The sequence below is a fragment of the Triturus cristatus genome, chromosome 10, assembly GCF_964204655.1.
Source record: "Triturus cristatus chromosome 10, aTriCri1.1, whole genome shotgun sequence".
In the NCBI taxonomy this organism is placed as follows: Eukaryota; Metazoa; Chordata; class Amphibia; order Caudata; family Salamandridae; genus Triturus; species Triturus cristatus.
In genome coordinates this window covers 558,250,955-558,270,030 of record NC_140593.1, presented here as the reverse complement: position 1 = coordinate 558,270,030, position 19,076 = coordinate 558,250,955, and the positions used below count along the sequence as shown (strand labels likewise).

The 19,076-nt window shown below is 47.6% G+C and overlaps 1 protein-coding gene across 3 annotated transcripts in view; it reads left to right on the top strand.

Moving 5' to 3' along the window:
- Window positions 1–19,076, top strand: part of LOC146789724 (WD repeat-containing protein 48-like) — a 427,316-nt gene that overhangs the window by 61,593 nt on the left and 346,647 nt on the right. For all 3 annotated transcript variants that reach the window (XM_085632059.1, XM_085632058.1, XM_085632056.1), the window contains exons 3-4: window positions 10,816–11,019; window positions 12,165–12,368. Coding sequence is in view for 1 of the 3 variants with exons in the window: in XM_085632056.1 (XP_085488182.1) it covers window positions 10,900–11,019; window positions 12,165–12,368 (324 nt within the window). In the remaining 2 variants the exon portion in view is untranslated. The remainder of the gene's footprint in view (window positions 1–10,815; window positions 11,020–12,164; window positions 12,369–19,076) is intronic.

Genomic DNA, 19,076 nt, shown 5'->3' with positions numbered 1-19,076 from the left:
GCCAAGGAAAATCCTCCTACCACCACTGCCCAATCAACTGCGCCCCCTAGCACTAGTACAGGTGGTGGTAGAGGGAACAAGGGGTTAATAGGGTTAACCTTGGGCTCTGACCTAGTCAGAACTCCAGCTCAGTCTGGGCTGGTCTGTGATGGTGGTATGGATCGTGCCCCCTTATTTGTTTGTCCCAGTAAGCTGTGCAAATACAGACAACAGCCTTTGATCAATGGTAAGTAGGCCATGGCATTCAGGGACACAGGTGCAAGTGTCACTATGGTGACAAAGAATCTTGTGGGCCCTGACGAAATCATACTTAAAGAAATGTACCAAGTGACCAATGCTAACAATGTCAGGACTGATCATTTCTTGGCAGTTTTTAATTTCATCTGGGGAGCGGTAACTGGCTCTAAAAGTTGTGGTTAGCTCAGACCTTCTAGTGGAGTGTTTGTTGGGCAATGATTTGGAAACTTCTGCCTGGGCTAAGGTCGAGTTAAAGACTCATGCAGCAATGCTGGGCATCACTGCAGATGTGTTTGCTGTGACCACGTCACAGGCCAAGATGGATAACACTGAACAGGCCTTGGATCTTGGAACAATGGACCCAAGGGCCTTCCAAGAGAAGGAGCAGGATGGGTAAGGCTGTGTCTCCCCCCCCCGACTCTGTGTGAGTATCAATATCTTGAGGGAGATGATCTCCGTCCCTGTGAAGGAACTGTCTCAGAGGAACTGGAACCTTATCAGGTTGAGTTCTTAGGGACAGGGGTGCCTTCCAGGGATGACTTGAGTTTGGAGCAGCAAACCTGCCCCTTTCTTGAATCCCTCAGACAGCAAGCTGCTGCTGAGGCTGCTGGAAGTGTCAGGGAATCTCAAGAACTATTGGGATGAGGGACTCTTCTACTCGGAGGGTAGAGACCCCAAGCCTGGTGCCACCAGGACGTTGGTCATACCTCTGAAGTTTAGGGGCTTCCTGCTCACCTTGGCACATGACATTCCCTTAGCAGGACACCTAGAACAAAGTAAGACTTGGGACAGTCTTGTCCCTCACTTTAACTGGCCTCACACATCAGAGGTCACAAAGGAGTTTTGTTGTTCCTTTACCACCTGTCAAGCCAGTGAAAAGTCTGGTGGTACAAAAAAGCCCCCCCTCATTACCACTACCTGTGGTAGGGGTTCCCTTAGAGAGGTTTGGGATTGATATCATTGGTCCCATTAACCCTCCAACTGCATCTGGGCAGTTATATTCTAGTGGTGTTGGACCATGCCACTAGGTATCCAGAGGTGATACCCCTTAGAACCACCACAGCTCCTCTGGTGGCAAGGGCCCTCCTGGGAATTTATTCCAGAGTGGGTTTCCCTAAGGAGGTCTGAACTGACAGAGGTACAAACGTCATGTCAACTTGCATCACTGCAATGTGGAAGGAGTGTGGAGTGAACTACTATTTCACCACACCGTATCACCCACAAACCAGTGGGTTAGTTGAAAGGTTCAACAAAACCCTCAAGGACATGATCATGGGCCTCCCAGAAAATGTAGGCGAAAATGGGATGTCCTGTTGCCCTGCATTTTTGCCTACAGAGAGGTCCCACAAATGGGGGTTGACTACAACCCTTTTGAACTTTTGTTTGTGCATCCAGTTAGGGGTCCCTTGTGTTTGAAGGAGGGATGGGAGTTACCTCTCAAACCTCTAAAGCAAGACATAGTGGACTATGTACTTGGTCTCCGCTCCAGGATGGCAGAGTACAAGAAGGCCAGCAAAAACCTTGAGGCAAGCCAATGATTGCAAAAAGCTTGGCATGACCAAAAAGGCTGTCCTGGCTGGTTCCCAGCCAGGACAGACGTTTTGGGTGCTGGAGCCTGTGGCCCAGCTGCTCTCCAGGATACATGGAGTGGGCACCATACCATTCTTGAGCAAAAGGGAGAAGTCACCTACTTGGTGGTCCTTGGTACTCCCAGGAGCCCCCACAGAGTGCTCCTTGTGAACAGGCTCAGGCCATAAATTGACAGGGCTGACATGGGCTTGCTCATGGCAATTGATGAGGGACAGGAGGAAGAGTGACCCACTCCCTGACCTCCTCTCACAAAATCCTGATGATGGGTCAGTTGATGTAGCTTTGGGAGGCAGCCTCATTCACCAACAAAAAATTGATTGTAGGAAGGTCCCCAATCAATACAGATTCATGTTCTCTCTGACTCCTAGGCAGACCACCTGGTGTACTCATGAAGTGAACATTGGAGAAATTCTACCTGTTAAAATAAGATTCACAGGCAGCCTGATCAGGTCAGCGTCTGCATCAGGACTGAAGTACAAAAGATGCTTGGAGTGATTGAGCCCTCAGATAGCCCTTGGGCTAGCCCAGTAGTCCTGGTACCTAACCCTCACACCCAGGGTGGTAAGAGATGAGGGACTTAATGCAGTCACTAGGACTGATGGTCATCCAATTCCTAGGGCAGATGAGCTTATTGATACTTTGGCCTCAGCCAAGTTTTTGAGCACATTTGACCTCACTGCTGGCCATTATCAAATCAGACTATTATCAATTTATTGTAATGTCCTTTGGTTTGAAGAATGCACCTGCCACATTCCAAAGGTTGGTGAACAAAGTCCTTACAGGCCTGGAAGCCTATAGTGCAGCATATCTTGATAATATGGCTGTCTTTAGCTCCACCTGGGAGGATCACCTGGTCCACCTGAAGAATATTTTGGAGGCTCTGCAAAAGGCAGGCCTCACTATCAAGGACACCAAGTGCCAGATAGGGCAGAGCAAGGTTGTGTGCCTGGGCCACCTTGTGGTTGGAGGCCAGGTTCAACCATTAGAGCAAAATCCAGACCATCATGGACTGGGTTGCTCCCACTATCCAGACTCAGGTCAGAGCTTTCATGGGCCTGACTGGGTATTACAGGAGACGTGTTAAAGGATTTGGGTCTATAGTGACTCCCTCGAATGATCTTACCTCAAAGAGAATGCCCAAGAAGGTTCAGTGGACAGTTAGCTGTCATAAGGCATTTGACTATCTCGAGCAGGTCATGTGCACTGCTCTCATTCTGCATAGTCCCAACTACTCAAAATAGTTTATTGTCCAAACAGATGCATCTGAGTTGGGGGTAGGGGTTGTGTTGTCACAACTTAATGCAGAGGGTCAGGATCAACCAGTAGCTTTTATCAGCAAAAGGTTGACCCCCAGAGAGAAACGTTGGTCAGCTATTGAGAGGGAAGCCTTTGCTGTGGTTTGGGCTCTGAAGAAGCGGAGGCCATACTTGTTTGGCACCCCCTTAATTGTTCAGACAGGCCATAAGCCCCTCCTATGGCTAAAACAGATGAAGGGTGAAAAGCTCAAACTTTTGAGATGGTCCATTTCACTACAGGGGATGGACTATACAGTAGAATATTGACCTGGGAGTAACCATGCCAATGCATATGGACTTGACAGATATTTCCACTTCGAAGATGAAGACTTAACTGGTCAAGGTCAGTCTCATCTCCTTTCATTTGGGGGGTAGGGTGTAGGAAAGTAGGGTCTGCTTCTTATGATTACCACCACTTTTTGCTGAATTTAATACTGTTTTTGACTAGTCTGACTGAGATGCTGCTAATCAGGACCCCAGCCTATCTGTTTTCTCCCTAAAATGTTATATCATGTACTTGGGTACACTCCAGATTGGCTACTGGGGTACCCTCGTCAGTCCTTAGTATATGGTACCCATGTACCCAGGGCATAGGTACCCCAGAGGCCTCTATTGGCTGTAGCATGTATTAAGCCACCCATGAGAGGCCATGCAAAATGGATCTACAGGCCTGCCATTGCAGCCTGTTTAAGTTGGTGCATGCACCACCTACTTAAGATATGGTTTTACTATATCTAATGGTCATTACACTTAACTTATAAGTCACCCCTATAGTAGGCCTTGACAGTCCTGAAGGCAGGGTGCTTGGTTTAAGTGAGAGGGTGCCACTGCATGAGCAGGACAGCCCTGCAGCCTAGAGTCCATTCTCCCGGGTTGTTAGTGCTACAGCCATTTACGACATAGACTGGCATTATGCAACCGTGTGATGACCAACTGTAAAACGGCTGAAAGTAAACCTATCGTGTTTGGTTTCAAACATTGTGGAATCATACCCCCAAACCGGTAACCGGTGTGCAAGGTATGATTGCACTCCCTCAAACTAGCTTTGTGTGGTCCCTGGTGTTCCTGGAACCAGCCTTCTAGTCCCGGGCAGCTCGAAAGGGTTGCTGTCGACCAGGGACACATTTCTGCCCTCCTGCTGCTGAACCAAGCTCGAGCAGGGGAAGGCAGGACAATAGGCCTCCTGTCACTGGGAGGTGGGACCACCTCTCAGACAGGATTTAGTGTATTAGGCCTGGGTGGGTGCACTTGCCAGCGACAGTCTGCATGAGGGGCACATTTGGCGTTCCTGTGCATAGTCCAGTTCAAACCAGTCCTGGGAGAAGTTTGCTTCTGCTCTGGCACAAAACTGGACAAAGGACATGGGTGCAACCTCCCTACTGTCCAGACCATCCCATGGGAGGGTCCCCTGAATCTGTCCAACCCTCTCCTGTGGGTACAAATGGGAATACTTGGCTGTAGGACCCTAGTTTCAACATGGACCAGATTCTGAACCAGAAACAACGGAACTTCGACCGTCTGGACACTCTGGACTTCGTTTGGGCCCGACTTAGTCTCCCTCTCAGTCTGAAGCATCATCTATGCCTGTGCACCATACAGGCTCTGGCTCATCAAGGACAACTGAAAATATCTCCCTTGGAGTGAAGGAGTCACACCCCTCCAACCGCTTGCACTGCATCACGATTGACCGGTCTGCTGCTCTTGAGTTCCTACGGACTCTGAAGTCTCCAGCAACACAGGAGGTGAGTTTCCTAGTGCCTGGAGGTCCGAGCTGCCCTCTCACCAAGTTTGAGCTCAATCCCTCGTGGGGGCTGCAATACCCGTACCCCTGTGCACTGCATACTTTTGCAATTGTATATGCTTGTTGGCGTTCCCAAAACAAGTGCACTGGGCTCCGAGTAGCCCCAACCTCTGGCACCATTTCCACCTGAGAACTGTGGCCTCCTCACACTGAGTGCTCATTGGGCTGTTGCTTTGTGAAACTGCTCGAGGTCCCCTTGTGACTCCTGTGCCTCCGGCCCGTGGGTCCTCTTGAGGGTCATCCTTGCTTTTCTTGGTCCCCCCTGGTTGCTCCAGGCCTGCCCTGACTCCCCTGTTTAGTGAGTCTCCTGGACCTTGCTGGTCTGAACCATAACCACCTCTGACCCTCTGCGTGGGTTGCCATTGCCAAGGCTTGCTCGTGCTCTAGCCTGACACCGACCCCTCAGTACTAGACATCCTTTGTGGAACAGCTCGTATCCGGCTCCTTGTCCTCGACGTCTCCTGGTCCCGGTGGCTGCAATGTCAAGAATACCCTCAATGCACCTGAAGCACCCGCCGTTGGTGAGCATTTGTCTATCGAGCCCCTGGTCACTCCTGAGTGACCCAGACTCTGTCCCCTCTGCTTTCAGGTACTCTTTAACAAGAATCCACCTTTGGATTCCGACAAACACTTTTCTTTCTTCCAGCAGTGGCTCTTCTTTGAAGTCCTCCATTGAGTTTGGCAGTTTCCGACACCACTTCAGCCCTATGCACCAGTCTTCCCAGGGATGGGTAACTCTGGTACTACGGTATCCACAGATGAGGTGGCTCTCCAACCTCTTAGTTACACGGGGTTTCTTCGAAGTCCACTCCAAAGGGTCATTAAGCTTTAAAACTGCAACTCTCTCATAGAATTGTACGGTGCACGCGGTCGTGTTCCCACACTGCACCTGTCCTCCATGGGGTCTCTGCTTACTCACCTTTGGTGGTTCTTTTGGGTCCCAGTGATTCTACATCCTCTAGACACTGTCTTGACTAGATACTTGGTTCTTATACCACTGTTTTAGTATATGGTTTGGTCCCACCCCTGGAGCCCACTGTATTAGTGCTACTTAAGATTGTTTCTGTGCTTCAGAATTGTGTGCTTTGAGAGTATTTTCATGTAGATGATACGGTGTTTGTACTTTTAGTGTTATATTAATAAAATCATATTTTTGTAACTACTGTGTGGTTCTCATTTCATTTAATAAATACTATAAGGCTGCATTCTGGTAAAGCAAGCTGCTTAACATTCCTTCAAGACTGGGGAGGAGCCAAGATGGCGACCGGGACGGCAGCGTAGATTCCCGGCTCCGTGAACCTCCGCATCCCGCAAGGATATTCTGCACGAGATCCTCAGTCTGCGCTATGAGATCGTGTTTGTGAATGAGAGTGGCAACCGATCGTGTGACTCCGAGGTTTCTGGCTGCTGTACCGCCGGAGAAATCTGCAGTTGAACTTTGCGGTCCGTGCAGCCCCGGAGCCGGGGCCTCGGGTGGACGCCTTGGCCGGGTGGCAGTTCAACAACAGCGGCCTGTGGTGACTGGGTTGAGTCGGTCCACCGGAGCGGTGCTACCCTCGGCCTGCATTTCGCCGTGGTCGCTCCCACTGCTGAGCGTAGCGGACCGAGGGCATGCCCGGGGGTGCAATTCTCAGATTCTTCGGTGCTTGCCCCTGCCTTTGACGGTGAGCTGCCCGGACGCCGCCCCTGGCTCGCCCTGATCCTTGCGGGCTGCTCCCGGATTTTCGCGGGAGCTGGTCCGTGGTGGGGACGACTGTTGCCCGTGTCCACGCAACGGCTGAATTTGTGCCTGCCCCCGGACCCCTGTCTCCAGCGACGTGGACCTCGAGGCGCTTGCCCCTGGGTCCCGGCCCCAATACGAGTCGGGCCTTCCCGGCGGCCATCTTGTTGCGATGCAGCCTACCATCCTGTCCACTGGGTCGCAGCAGGATTGGGAGTGTGTGACTTTTGGGAGTGTGGCGGAGCGATCGCAGAGAGCTGTGCTGGGGTACGGCGACCTCCTAGAGGCCCTTGGTGCCCTTCATTTCTCCTTGGCTCGTGGCGTCGGGGTCTTGGGGAGTAAGCTCGATGGTGTGGCATCAGCGTTGGGACAGTGGCGGCATGCTGGTCCGCAGGTACACAGGGACTTCCCACACTGCACACGGGAGGATAATGTCGCGGCCACCCCTGCGATTAGTGCACAGCCGGACACTCCGGACAGTATGCTATCGTGTGATCGGCTAACTGAGGGTTTGATCTGTTCCGGAGGTATTGGACCTGAGTGGAAGGTGGTGGCCTCGTCCCGTGCACGGCCTCCGGCGACCCAGGGACAATTCCAGCAACATTTGTCTACTTTGGCTGATTCAGCCTTCCTGGACCTTGTGTGCAGTGCAGATCCTGGGGCAGCACTGGGAAAGACGTCCCTCCATGATGCGGACTGTGTTGGTACTCAGAGACTTCCACCCCACCTGTGTGCGTCGCTTCCCGGTTGTTTTTGGTCACTCCTTTACCTTGGAACATCGGACATGGTGCTGGGTCGAGGGGTAGGCATGGGCAGAATTGCAAAGAGTGGTCAAGGATGAGGCTGATTCTTCGGGGGTGGTCATCTAGTAGACGGGCGGACTCGTGGTTGCGTACTCTCAGGACATAGCTATTAGCATATTTGGTGCATAATGCTCCCCATCCCCTTTTTTGATATGGTCGATTTGGTGCTGCTTATTGTTTGCTGTGGGGAGACCTCACCGTGCGGGAGGGAGAAGCCGGGGGTATGTTTTGTGGGCCCTCCTCCAGTTTATTATACTTTCTCCACCCCCCGTCTGGTGGGGTTCTTTCTTACTCCTTTTTCCCTGTTTCTTCTATATTTCGGGTCTAGTTCCAGGGCGACAGGCACACTGCTGGGGGGGGGGGGGCCATACTCATTTGCAGAGGTGCAGGGTGGGGGGTTGGGGGAGGGGACTCTTTAGTCTTTATCTCTTTTTCCATGGCCTCCTTTTTCTTCTCCGCTTCTTCTTGTTTTTTCTTTTCTGGGATCAGCGCGGTACACCTCCTTTGTTGTGAATCGTCGCCTCTTCATGTGTGCCACAGTTTCCGGGGTGTTCTCTGGGTGTTAGGTACGGGGGCCTGCAGGCGCAACTGTTTTTGATATTCTTTTCCATCCGGAATTCCCTGTGTCTGCGCCATTGATCCAATAGATTGCTGTTTATTGCTTACGTCTATTATTCTGCCTGCCCCTTGTCGCTGTTGGGAAGTTGTTTGGCACCTGATCCTACTGTTTTGTTCCATTATAAAATGAAAAACCCTTTTTCTCCTGGTGTCCTACCTGCGCGGCTCACTGGCCGGACTATATTAGCATGAAGATTCTGCTCTCCGAGGTGCCGCCTGTGTTTACATTTGATCTTATTGCTCTGACTGCTTAGCGGCCGGCCCCTGGGGGTTGTAGGCCCATACTTGTTAATGAATGAAATGTCAATAAAGGTTTTTCAACAAAAAAAAAAAAAAAACATTCCTTCAAGACTAAACCTGAAGGCTGCTCTCCACAGCTACCGCTCGGATAGCTTTTTAAGGTTATCTTTGAATGCTTAAAACCACAGGGTGGTTTGGACTGGTACAGGCTGCCCACTTTTAATTAGTGGGCAGCATATATCGGGCCTTCTTCTCACAGTAAACCTATATCTTAAGTAAGCGGTGCATGCACCAACTTACACAGGCTGCAAAGGCAGGCCTGTAGTTCCATTTTGTATGGACTCTAATGGGTGGCATAATGCATGCTTCATCCCATGAGAGGCCTCTGGGGTACCTATGCCCTGGGTACATGGGTACCATTTACTAGGAACTGACGAGGGTACCCCAGTATCCAATCTGGAGTGTAACTAAGTACATAACAGTTTAGAGAGAAAGCAGATAGATTGGGGTCCTGATTGGCTGGATCCCAGTCAACTAGTCAAAAACAGTATAGCATGAAGCAAAAAGTGGGGGTTACCATAAGAAGCAGATCCTACTTTTCTAGAATGCTTTTTCTGGTATTCCAAATTTGCTAGTCCCCTAGTCTAGCCATAAGAATACTGTCTGTACCTGCAAAATACTGGTCAGGTGGCGACCCTTGGTGGCGTTGGCAAAGATGCTTTAAAAGATGGGTGTGATGGTGGTAACCGTTAAAGCTGAGAAACCTGCCTGCTCATCAGTTATTTTTGTTGTGCCTGTTCAAGCGGGACTTAACATTCTTTCAGGATTTTTTCAATATGCAGTTGTGACATGAAAAAGTAAATTCCAGCATGGTCAAATTTGTTTTAAAAACGGTGGAATGTGAGAGTACAAATGTAATTAGCGGAAGTCTGTTATTGTCAGTTAAATTTACAGTTCACTCCTAGGCTCGGTTAGTTCATGCAGGCACTGCACTGGCTTACTGCTACTCGTTCTGTTGGTGCTGCTTGTCTATTTGTTCGAGGTTTTGCGGTGTTTTTAGGTCGATCCTAGAGGCAGCACGTATGCACTGCGAGGCATGATGCAATCCTGTGGGCTTTAAGCATGCTGCAGTTTTACCAAGTGAAAACACCGTTCTTGTGAATCGGTCAGCCTCTTAATTACCAGCGGGCCAGTTTGCCACTGTATTTTGAGTAGCGTACCCTTTGTTCAACCACGCTTTCAGGCACATACAGCGAAAGTGTAATCCAACCAAATTAGAAGCACTGTGGCAAAAAGTATAGGTGTCCGAAAACAAAAAGCAGCGACTTTAGTCACTGCACCGCACAAGCTTAGTGGGGATCTCACTGTGGTTTAATCTATAATAGCCCCGATATGAAAGATATGACCCAATAACTAGTCAACTGTGAAATAAACACGACTTCTTATCCCCAGTGCCAAATTTTGCCATGTCATGTGTTCCTGGGCACATCAAATAATGCACGTATGCCAAAGTTACTTTATCTGCCAAAAAATTTCACATTTATAAACTACTATGAAAGGCTGTATGTGGCGATGGATATCTCCACTCGCTCATCTGCAAGCTTGGGCATCACTTGTGTTTTTCAAGGCTCCTAGTTATTCCAGCCTACGTCACAAATACCTAAACGTGATCCTGCCCATTTTACACTTTTCGCAGCATGTGGCTGATCCTCCAGTGATCACATCTCTTAACTTTCCCCAATACAGCACACACTTTTCTCTCTCTCGTGGCACTCGCCAGTTACCTCACTTCACTAATACCTTATTCACAGCACAGCCAAGAAAATGCGCTGATGCACTATATAAAGGCAAGTTACTTTATAAAAAGGCAGTGGGACCTCCCTGTACAGACAGGACAACCAATGTTGCACATTATTTGCCCCACCTCTAGGCTACGAAAGGCATGACATGTGCTTGTTCAAGTGCAGTGTAAAGTGCTGCCCCAGCTGTCTGTGTGCTATGGTGTTCTGGCAATGCTTGGAAGTCCAACAGGCGAGTAATTGATGATACATGGTCATGTCTGTCATCTATGCAGTGTGAGGTTGAAAGAACACAGAAGCAAAGCTAACACTTGGTCCGATGCCTTCTGGCAATTAAAGTCATCTATCCATTTCTGACAAAACAATTAATAATGTGCTTGCATAGTCATTTATTTGGCTTTTTTTCAACAGAATATTAATGGTCTCCCACCATTAATTTACCACAAACTTTGATGTCTTTAATTGCTAATATAATGGATAATGTGCTGAATGGTTAAACACTTACAAGGTTCCAAAGGCGAGACCTGTTGCCTATGCCTGTGCTTGTTTTTAAAAGCTACACCCTTAAGTATTCTGAGCCGCCTTTGCAGCAGTGCATCAACCGGACTTGAAATTGTACACTGAACAGTCGGGCACAATTAGTGAAAAACTGATTGCCTTTGTAGTAATTTCTTTGACCATATCATTTTAAATGTATGTTTCCTCCTTTTAGAACAAGGACAACAACACGTTTAAAGACTTGTTGAAGGCCAATGCAGAGAAACCAGTGAAGCTGGAAGTATACAATATCAAGACCATGAAAGTGCGGGAGGTTGAAGTTACACCAAACAACATGTGGGGAGGCCAGGGACTCCTGGGTGCCAGTGTGAGGTTCTGCAGTTTTCAAGGAGTTCACGAATATGTGTGGCATGTGCTGGTAAGAAACCAATATATGGACGCTTTTTTCTAGCCTTTGTGGTATTACATTACCTTAAGTTCTCCCTGTCCTAGCATTCTGTTCCGGCAGAAAAGAGCAGATATTAAATGAATTGGTGACTGTATCGGCGATCATGTGTTTTTGTTAGGCCTTCTTGTGGGAAGCAGATAAAATATGGTGTCCTGATAGTACTTTATGCTAGCTACTAGAAAAGATGGCTGTACTCGGGGGGGGGGGGGGGGGGGGGAATATTGACCTGGGAGTAACCATGCCAATGCATATGGACTTGACAGATATTTCCACTTCGAAGATGAAGACTTAACTGGTCAAGGTCAGTCTCATCTCCTTTCATTTGGGGGGGGGGGGGGGTGTAGGAAAGTAGGGTCTGCTTCTTATGATTACCACCACTTTTTGCTGAATTTAATACTGTTTTTGACTAGTCTGACTGAGATGCTGCTAATCAGGACCCCAGCCTATCTGTTTTCTCCCTAAAATGTTATATCATGTACTTGGGTACACTCCAGATTGGCTACTGGGGTATCCTCGTCAGTCCTTAGTATATGGTACCCATGTACCCAGGGCATAGGTACCCCAGAGGCCTCTATTGGCTGTAGCATGTATTAAGCCACCCATGAGAGGCCATGCAAAATGGATCTACAGGCCTGCCATTGCAGCCTGTTTAAGTTGGTGCATGCACCACCTACTTAAGATATGGGTTTACTATATCTAATGGTCATTACACTTAACTTATAAGTCACCCCTATAGTAGGCCTTGACAGTCCTGAAGGCAGGGTGCTTGGTTTAAGTGAGAGGGTGCCACTGCATGAGCAGGACAGCCCTGCAGCCTAGAGTCCATTCTCCCGGGTTGTTAGTGCTACAGCCATTTACGACATAGACTGGCATTATGCAACCGTGTGATGACCAACTGTAACACTTACAAGGTTCCAAAGGCGAGACCTGTTGCCTATGCCTGTGCTTGTCTTTAAAAGCTACACCCTTAAGTATTCTGAGCCGCCTTTGCAGCAGTGCATCAACCGGACTTGAAATTGTACACTGAACAGTCGGGCACAATTAGTGAAAATCTGATTGCCTTTGTAGTAATTTCTTTGACCATATCATTTTAAATGTATGTTTCCTCCTTTTAGAACAAGGACAACAACACGTTTAAAGACTTGTTGAAGGGCAATGCAGAGAAACCAGTGAAGCTGGAAGTATACAATATCAAGACCATGAAAGTGCGGGAGGTTGAAGTTACACCAAACAACATGTGGGGAGGCCAGGGACTCCTGGGTGCCAGTGTGAGGTTCTGCAGTTTTCAAGGAGTTCACGAATATGTGTGGCATGTGCTGGTAAGAAACCAATATATGGACGCTTTTTTCTAGCCTTTGTGGTATTACATTACCTTAAGTTCTCCCTGTCCTAGCATTCTGTTCCGGCAGAAAAGAGCAGATATTAAATGACTTGGTGACTGTATCAGCGATCATGTGTTTTTGTTAGGCCTTCTTGTGGGAAGCAGATAAAATATGGTGTCCTGATAGTACTTTATGCTAGCTACTAGAAAAGATGGCTGTACTCGGGGGAGGGGGGGGGTCGGGGGAGGGGCGGGGGAGGAGGATGAGTGATCCATCATGCCACTAATTTTAAGCTGCATATTGAATAACGCACCTTTCTGCATATGGGATTTGTGAAGACTCCCAACAGTTTTTCTGTTGCAGAGGCCTCCATACAATGTTGTAACATTCCTGTATTTTTTTTGGTTGGATTTTTCAATCAAAACCTGAACCTTAGAGCAAATGCAGCCAATCAGGAAGATTTCACGTACATTCAGTTCCATAGTGTACAGTGCATAGGTCTTGTCCAAATCAATTTGCAAAAGTGTCTCTGACCACCCCCGAATATCTCGTCCTGCCAGAGTCCAGGCAATGTGTTTATTTACCTATAAAGTCTACTTGCAAGTTGTTCATAATATTGATATTTTGTCAGCTGTTCATTTAGAGCATCACTGCCATGTTGGAATGGGGTTTCAACTATTCACCATGTTTTTGTTGAACTTTTAAGAGAGGCACCACTGAATATATTCATTTTGTTTCACTATATCCTTTTTAATATCAACCTCCTTTCAAAGCGGTCTTACAGCAAGTATGACTGTTCAACCCCCAAAAGCATCAACCTACACTTCTTTCAAGTAAAACTTTCACTCAGTAGTGCTCTTAAAAAATTTCCACCAATGGCTCTCTACATAGTGGTTTGCCTTTAAACAACCTATTATATAGACCTCTTCAACAAAAGTTGGCATAGTTCAACTCTGACCTGAAACTGAACACATACGCTACAAGACGCAATGGAATTCCATAGAGCTCTTGAAAATAGTCTGAATGTTGTGACCTAGTATGCGTGCCAGATGGCTTAATGCGAACTGCAAAGTTCTGCCACCTTGACAAAACACCTCATTGAAAAGGACGATGACCTCAAATTGCACTTTCCTTTGAACAGGCAGGAACAGCTTTGCTTTCTCGAGTTCATCAAATTTCACAGCCTCCACAACTCAATCAAAACTGTCTTTACCTTGATTATGATAAAAGAAAATCAGTGATCTAATCAAAGCTATAAATATAACCGAATTGCTGGTAGATCGCTGCCCGCCAATCTTTTTCAAATGCATTCTTATAATCCTCTGCTGGCATACTGACCAAAGCAAATATTTTTTATTTATCAAATTGCTATTTCCTGATGACCTGAAAACACTTTTGCATCAAATGGAGAAGCAGGGACTGGGCTATTTGGCACATTGAAGACTACCAACTGAAAGGGCAGCCTTTTCACAGATCTTTACCTCAATTGAACAAAAACACACTCGTATTAGAATGGATTCAGACCTGAAAGTGTCCATCTAGGCGATTTCCTATACAAATAGATTCTAATAAGAGTTTCTGCAGTACTCCTGCTCGATCTATCATGTGTATTGACAATATTTTGGCACAGCCAGATTTTGATTCAAATGCTAAATGGCGAAATCCAGGTCACGTTCCTCAGTTGTATAAACACCTCACAGACTGAGCCAAAATTGTCACATTTCCTTGTTCTTTTTTGCCAGTCTTCACTGTGCATTTTGTTGTCTGCCCTTCATTTTATAAACACTTTTAAACTTTCTTATAGGTGTGCTGATATATAGATCCTCTCCAAACTAAACTTCAAAAACCTTAAGACTTTAAGATCTCTAGCTTTTTGACAGCTGACCAGTGGATGCTAAGACCATCTTCAGCTTAAGACATCTTAAACCTAAATGCATGTGAATCATGGCCACAGCTTGGATCTGTTTTCGCATGTCCTTGGATGAGAAGGCTGCCAACAAGCCCAATGAAGACTGTGAAGGGAGCTCGTTATAATGGACTTTAACGTCAAACCCAAGTTAGTAATATGAATAGATGTTTTGTTTACAATGAGCATGCTAGAACACAACATCCCTACTTGACAGGTTCTCACAGGGCTCAGTCACAAACATCTTGTGTTGACACTTGATTTTGCAAATGGACTTTGCATCAAACATCTAGACAGTTATACGTCAAGCCACAGTGAAACCAGATTGAGGCATCCAGAAAGCCCTGGGCACAAGTAGACAGGGTAAAATGTATTCTATCAATTCTCTAAACTAGTTAAGTCTCTCCTTCAAAACCTGCATTGCTCACTGGGTGATGATGGATTGTCACCAATTTTTGAATCTACACTCTTACCGTGCTGCTACATGCCTACACGACTGACGTTTACCCTTTCAAAATACTCTGTTAGGAGCTTCTGTGCTGTATGGAAGATCTGATTTATACCAGCCATGGCATGTGTGCATATATTGTCTAATTTCTTGCATTAATGTCCCAACTGTTTCCCGCAGCGAAACCCATCAAGCAAGCATTACAGAAGTGTCCAGTACAAGTCCCCAGTCAGGGAGCCCAGGTTTCAGTCACGTCCCACCCAATGATTGTATATGCAATCTCTACAACCTCTTTGACTTAGCTGTCCTAAACATCTCCCACCTCCCCCTTTTTACAGAGTTACCTAGCCCACTATCTTCCCCTCTAGCACCGGCATCTATTCCCGAACCACCCATAGCTTAACAAACTTGTATGTGCATCCCCAGTCCTTGTAGACTTCCCATTCTTGTATCCTGGGGGCCGTTTCGCTCCCATATTTATGTAGGATCTCTTTTGGCCACCATGCGTTCTAAATTTACCAGACCAGAAGTTTCTCATAGCAGGTCAGATTCATAAGGCCCCAAATCCCTTGGAAAGCACGTTTGCGTTGCAACTCTATAGGGGTCCTTAATGCCTCTTCTGGCGCGCTTGCAACTGCCTCCCAAAAGGTTCTAAGTTTCGGACAGTACCACAAAGTATGCATAAGTGAGCCTGCCGTACCACAGTGCGTGAGGCATACTGCATCACCCACCTTCCCAATTTTAAACCGCATGAAGCGGTAGCTCGCCTAAATGTCTGCTTCCCTGGGTGCGGCTCCTCCGTAATTGGTGGAGGGTCGTCACTCCACTAAGTCAGAGGATAATAAAATTATAAGAGAGCAATTATCTTTTTTTTAAAATTTTTTTTTTTACACTGACTGAGTCAGGTAGTCTTGGGTGGGGCCAGGCTTGGCAGGGAGGAGGGGGTACTGTGCCCTGTAAAGTGCGCATGTTGATTTGGCTGACCTCTTATTCCATCTTTTCCCATCTTTTCCCGTGCTCAAACACCACAAACAAGTCATGCACTTCTCTCTCTAAACGGTCCTTGGAAATTTGTTAAACCAGCTCCAGACTTCTCCTAATGCCCCACCTTTATTCTCTTTTCCTTCCAACTGGATTTGCTCCCACCAACAACTTCATCCATGCTAGAGACATCTTTGTGTTGGCCTTCCTCATGACGCAAAACGGAATTTGTTTAGTAACATTATTTTCTGTAGTAAGGTACACCCAAACCAAATCTCTCACCATGCTTTCATCACCACCTCTCTTGTCAACTACCATTTGAATCACCCCCTTCACCATGTGATCATCACTCTCAGCAATGTCATTGGCTTGTGGGTTGTATGAGGTGCGAGAATGCAACATACCACAAAAGTTGAGATACTTCATCATTTCCTTTTGATGTAAGTTGGATGGCATTATCAGTGATTAACTTCACTGGGTATCATTTATCTTTAAACACCTTATTTAAAACTTTAATGGTACTCTTTGTATTAATCTTTCATAATGTGACTTATCATTCTTTGGTAGGCACTCGCTGCCGTCACGAGGCCAAACTGCATTTGGGTTAACTGAAACATCTTCAGTCGTAATAGGTGCCGTAAGATATTTAGATTCAGGGTGCAATTTAATCTGGTAATGGGCACTCAAATCAAGCATCCCCCCCCCCCAACCCCCCACCCGAGCAACAACACAAATGTATTAATATTGGGAAGGGGATAGTTTATCACAACACTGTTTTGATTTAGTGTGCGCAGATATACACGGAACCTAAAACTGCTGTCAGATTTTCCCATGATGACCACTGGAGAAATCCAAAAAGGTGCCTCTATGGGCTGTTGTTCCCCGTTTCACCATTTTGGTTGACCTTTTGTATTGCGTACTTTGTGTTGAACCTGTACAGCGCCTGGTTTAAGCATTATTTTGTGCGCATATTTAGGTAACCCAATATCCGAAAATACCTAATTCACCCCCTCACAATTTCTTCTACAGTGACTTCATCCACTGCCATGACCTGATTGGATGCTCTCGGACTGATGAGGACTGATAAGGATATGAAAATCATACTGTTTCCAACCCAATATTGGAGGTCCACTCTCTGCAACATACACCTTTCCATGATCACACCTCCCTTGAAATTCATTATTTGTTAACATATAACCCAAAATATCAATCTTCTCACCTTGATAAGCACCAGGATTGGTATCTTTTGAAAGGAAACGGATTTTCGGCCAATGCATCAAACATTTCCTGGGGAATGATGGTAAATAGAGATCCTGAATCCACCATCAGTTGTACAGCTTCTTCCTTGATTTTTAAATGCATCACCTTCCCAGACCATCTTGCGTATCAGATATGCAGAATACTCATCATCCCTCTTGCACTCTTGTATGGATGCCACTTTGGATCTGTTATTGACATTGCACATTCAGGCAAAATGCCCCTTACGACCACATTTTAAAGTCTTTCCCTATAGCATAACAATGTCTGAATTCAGAATTGTGAAAACTGCTCCTACGCCTTGTACACACTTTTTCCAACAGTTTGGGAGCATTTGAGTTGGCTCCACTTCTAGAGTATCTCGCTCTAGCTATCCCTTTCTTGTTGTTCTTGTTATACCCTTTACTAGTGGTACTGAGTACCTCAGACTCCTTTTTGCTCGCTCAATGCAATTCACACTATTACTCCCATCTTTCTTCATTTCCTTCATACATAAATCTGATTGCGCAACGATTTTGCAATCTCAATAGCATCTATCTGAAAGAAACAGTTATAGATTCCTTTCCTTCAAATTACCCCCAATCGTCAGACTGGATCTAGAAAGTTTTTCGTCAGCAGTACCCCTGCGTGTCGGAAGGTGGCGTTGGTCGACTCCACGTTTGGCGTCGTGGTCGCCAGGATGACGTCGCGGTAGCTACATAGAGACTGCCCTCGCGCACTGACGTCCGTTCTTTCTTTCCGCGCCAGCAAGCGCAGATCCAGAGAAAGCAGTACATCCAGTCACTTATTGACTGACTTAGTTCTCAAATTAGTTTTGAGTCCATCGATTCCTGGTGCATGAGGGCAGCGCGGATTCAAGGCCTGCAGTTCCGGTAACCGACTGATATTGGTAACGGACCTGCACCGCGTGTGCTTCTATTGCCTGGAGCACGACTACAACCCCAAGTCGTGCTCCGACTGCCGGACCATGGCCCCGAAGTCTTTGCAGGCGCTGTCCCAAAAGCTACTCTAGCCAACACCATTCTTCGTCTAAGTCTTCACACTCTGGGTCAGGTAAGTCGAAGCATAAGAAGTCGAAGAAGCAACGTCGCTCTGACATCTTCCCGTCCGTCAGCAGACGCGACGTAGGATGCCGGTGGTGCCCTTCCCACGGCTTCGCATGCGGAGTCCGCTGGGTCGACTTTGGGTTTCCCTCCCTTTCAGTCACCCAGTACGACCCCTGCCCAGCTTCGGTGTTTCTACAAAGCGATGTATGCCATCTTTGGGCAGCCTGACTCCACCGGCACGCCTTGGGGCCCCGCGGACTTGGCTGGGGGCCCTGGGTCTTCGGCACCTGCGGCTCCGGCCTCGGTGCCACAGGGTCCCCTTGGATCCAGGCCTGGATCAGATTCGGCACCGGTCGACCTTGTTACCCCTCCCTGGCGCCGATCCCACCGGCAACACGTCCGCAACCGGCGTCGGCTGTGTCTCCAGCCGGCGTCTACCCTGGCCTCCACCTCGAGGTAGACAGACCGGCGTTGGCCTGGTACTTTAGTACCCCTGTTCCACCCTGGCTCTCTGAGACCAGATTGGCAGCCAGAAATGGGTGAGGAGGACTGGGAGTGGTCTGGGGACCCTTTAACTGACCAGTTGACTTATGAGCAGGACTGGAGAGATGAACTGGGGGAAGGCAGTGGTCTGGATACCTCACCAGACCGTGGAATGTTGTCTCCTCCTACCGTGGTTACGGAGGAGCGAGCGTCGTACACAGTGGTTTTGTGTAGGGCAGCGGAGGCTCTTCACCTCGAGCTACCTACGGTGGCAGCTAGTACTAACCTCCTGACAGAGGTCCTTCAACCGGCAGCGAGCTCTTCAGAGCCCCTGCTGCTGTTTAATGAAGCCCTCACGGACATCCTTTTGGGCACCTGGTCCAGGCCCAACACAGGGGCTCCTGTGGACCGGATGATTGCCCGATGCTACTGCCCACCCCTGAGGGCTTGGTGGTCCAAGCCTCCACCTTCAAAGGCGCATTCCTGAACACACCACCCGATAAGGAATCCAAAAAGCTGGACAACCTTGGGAAGAAAAGGTTTTATTCCCCCAGCTTCTGACTGCGGTCGGTAAAAATCGCGTG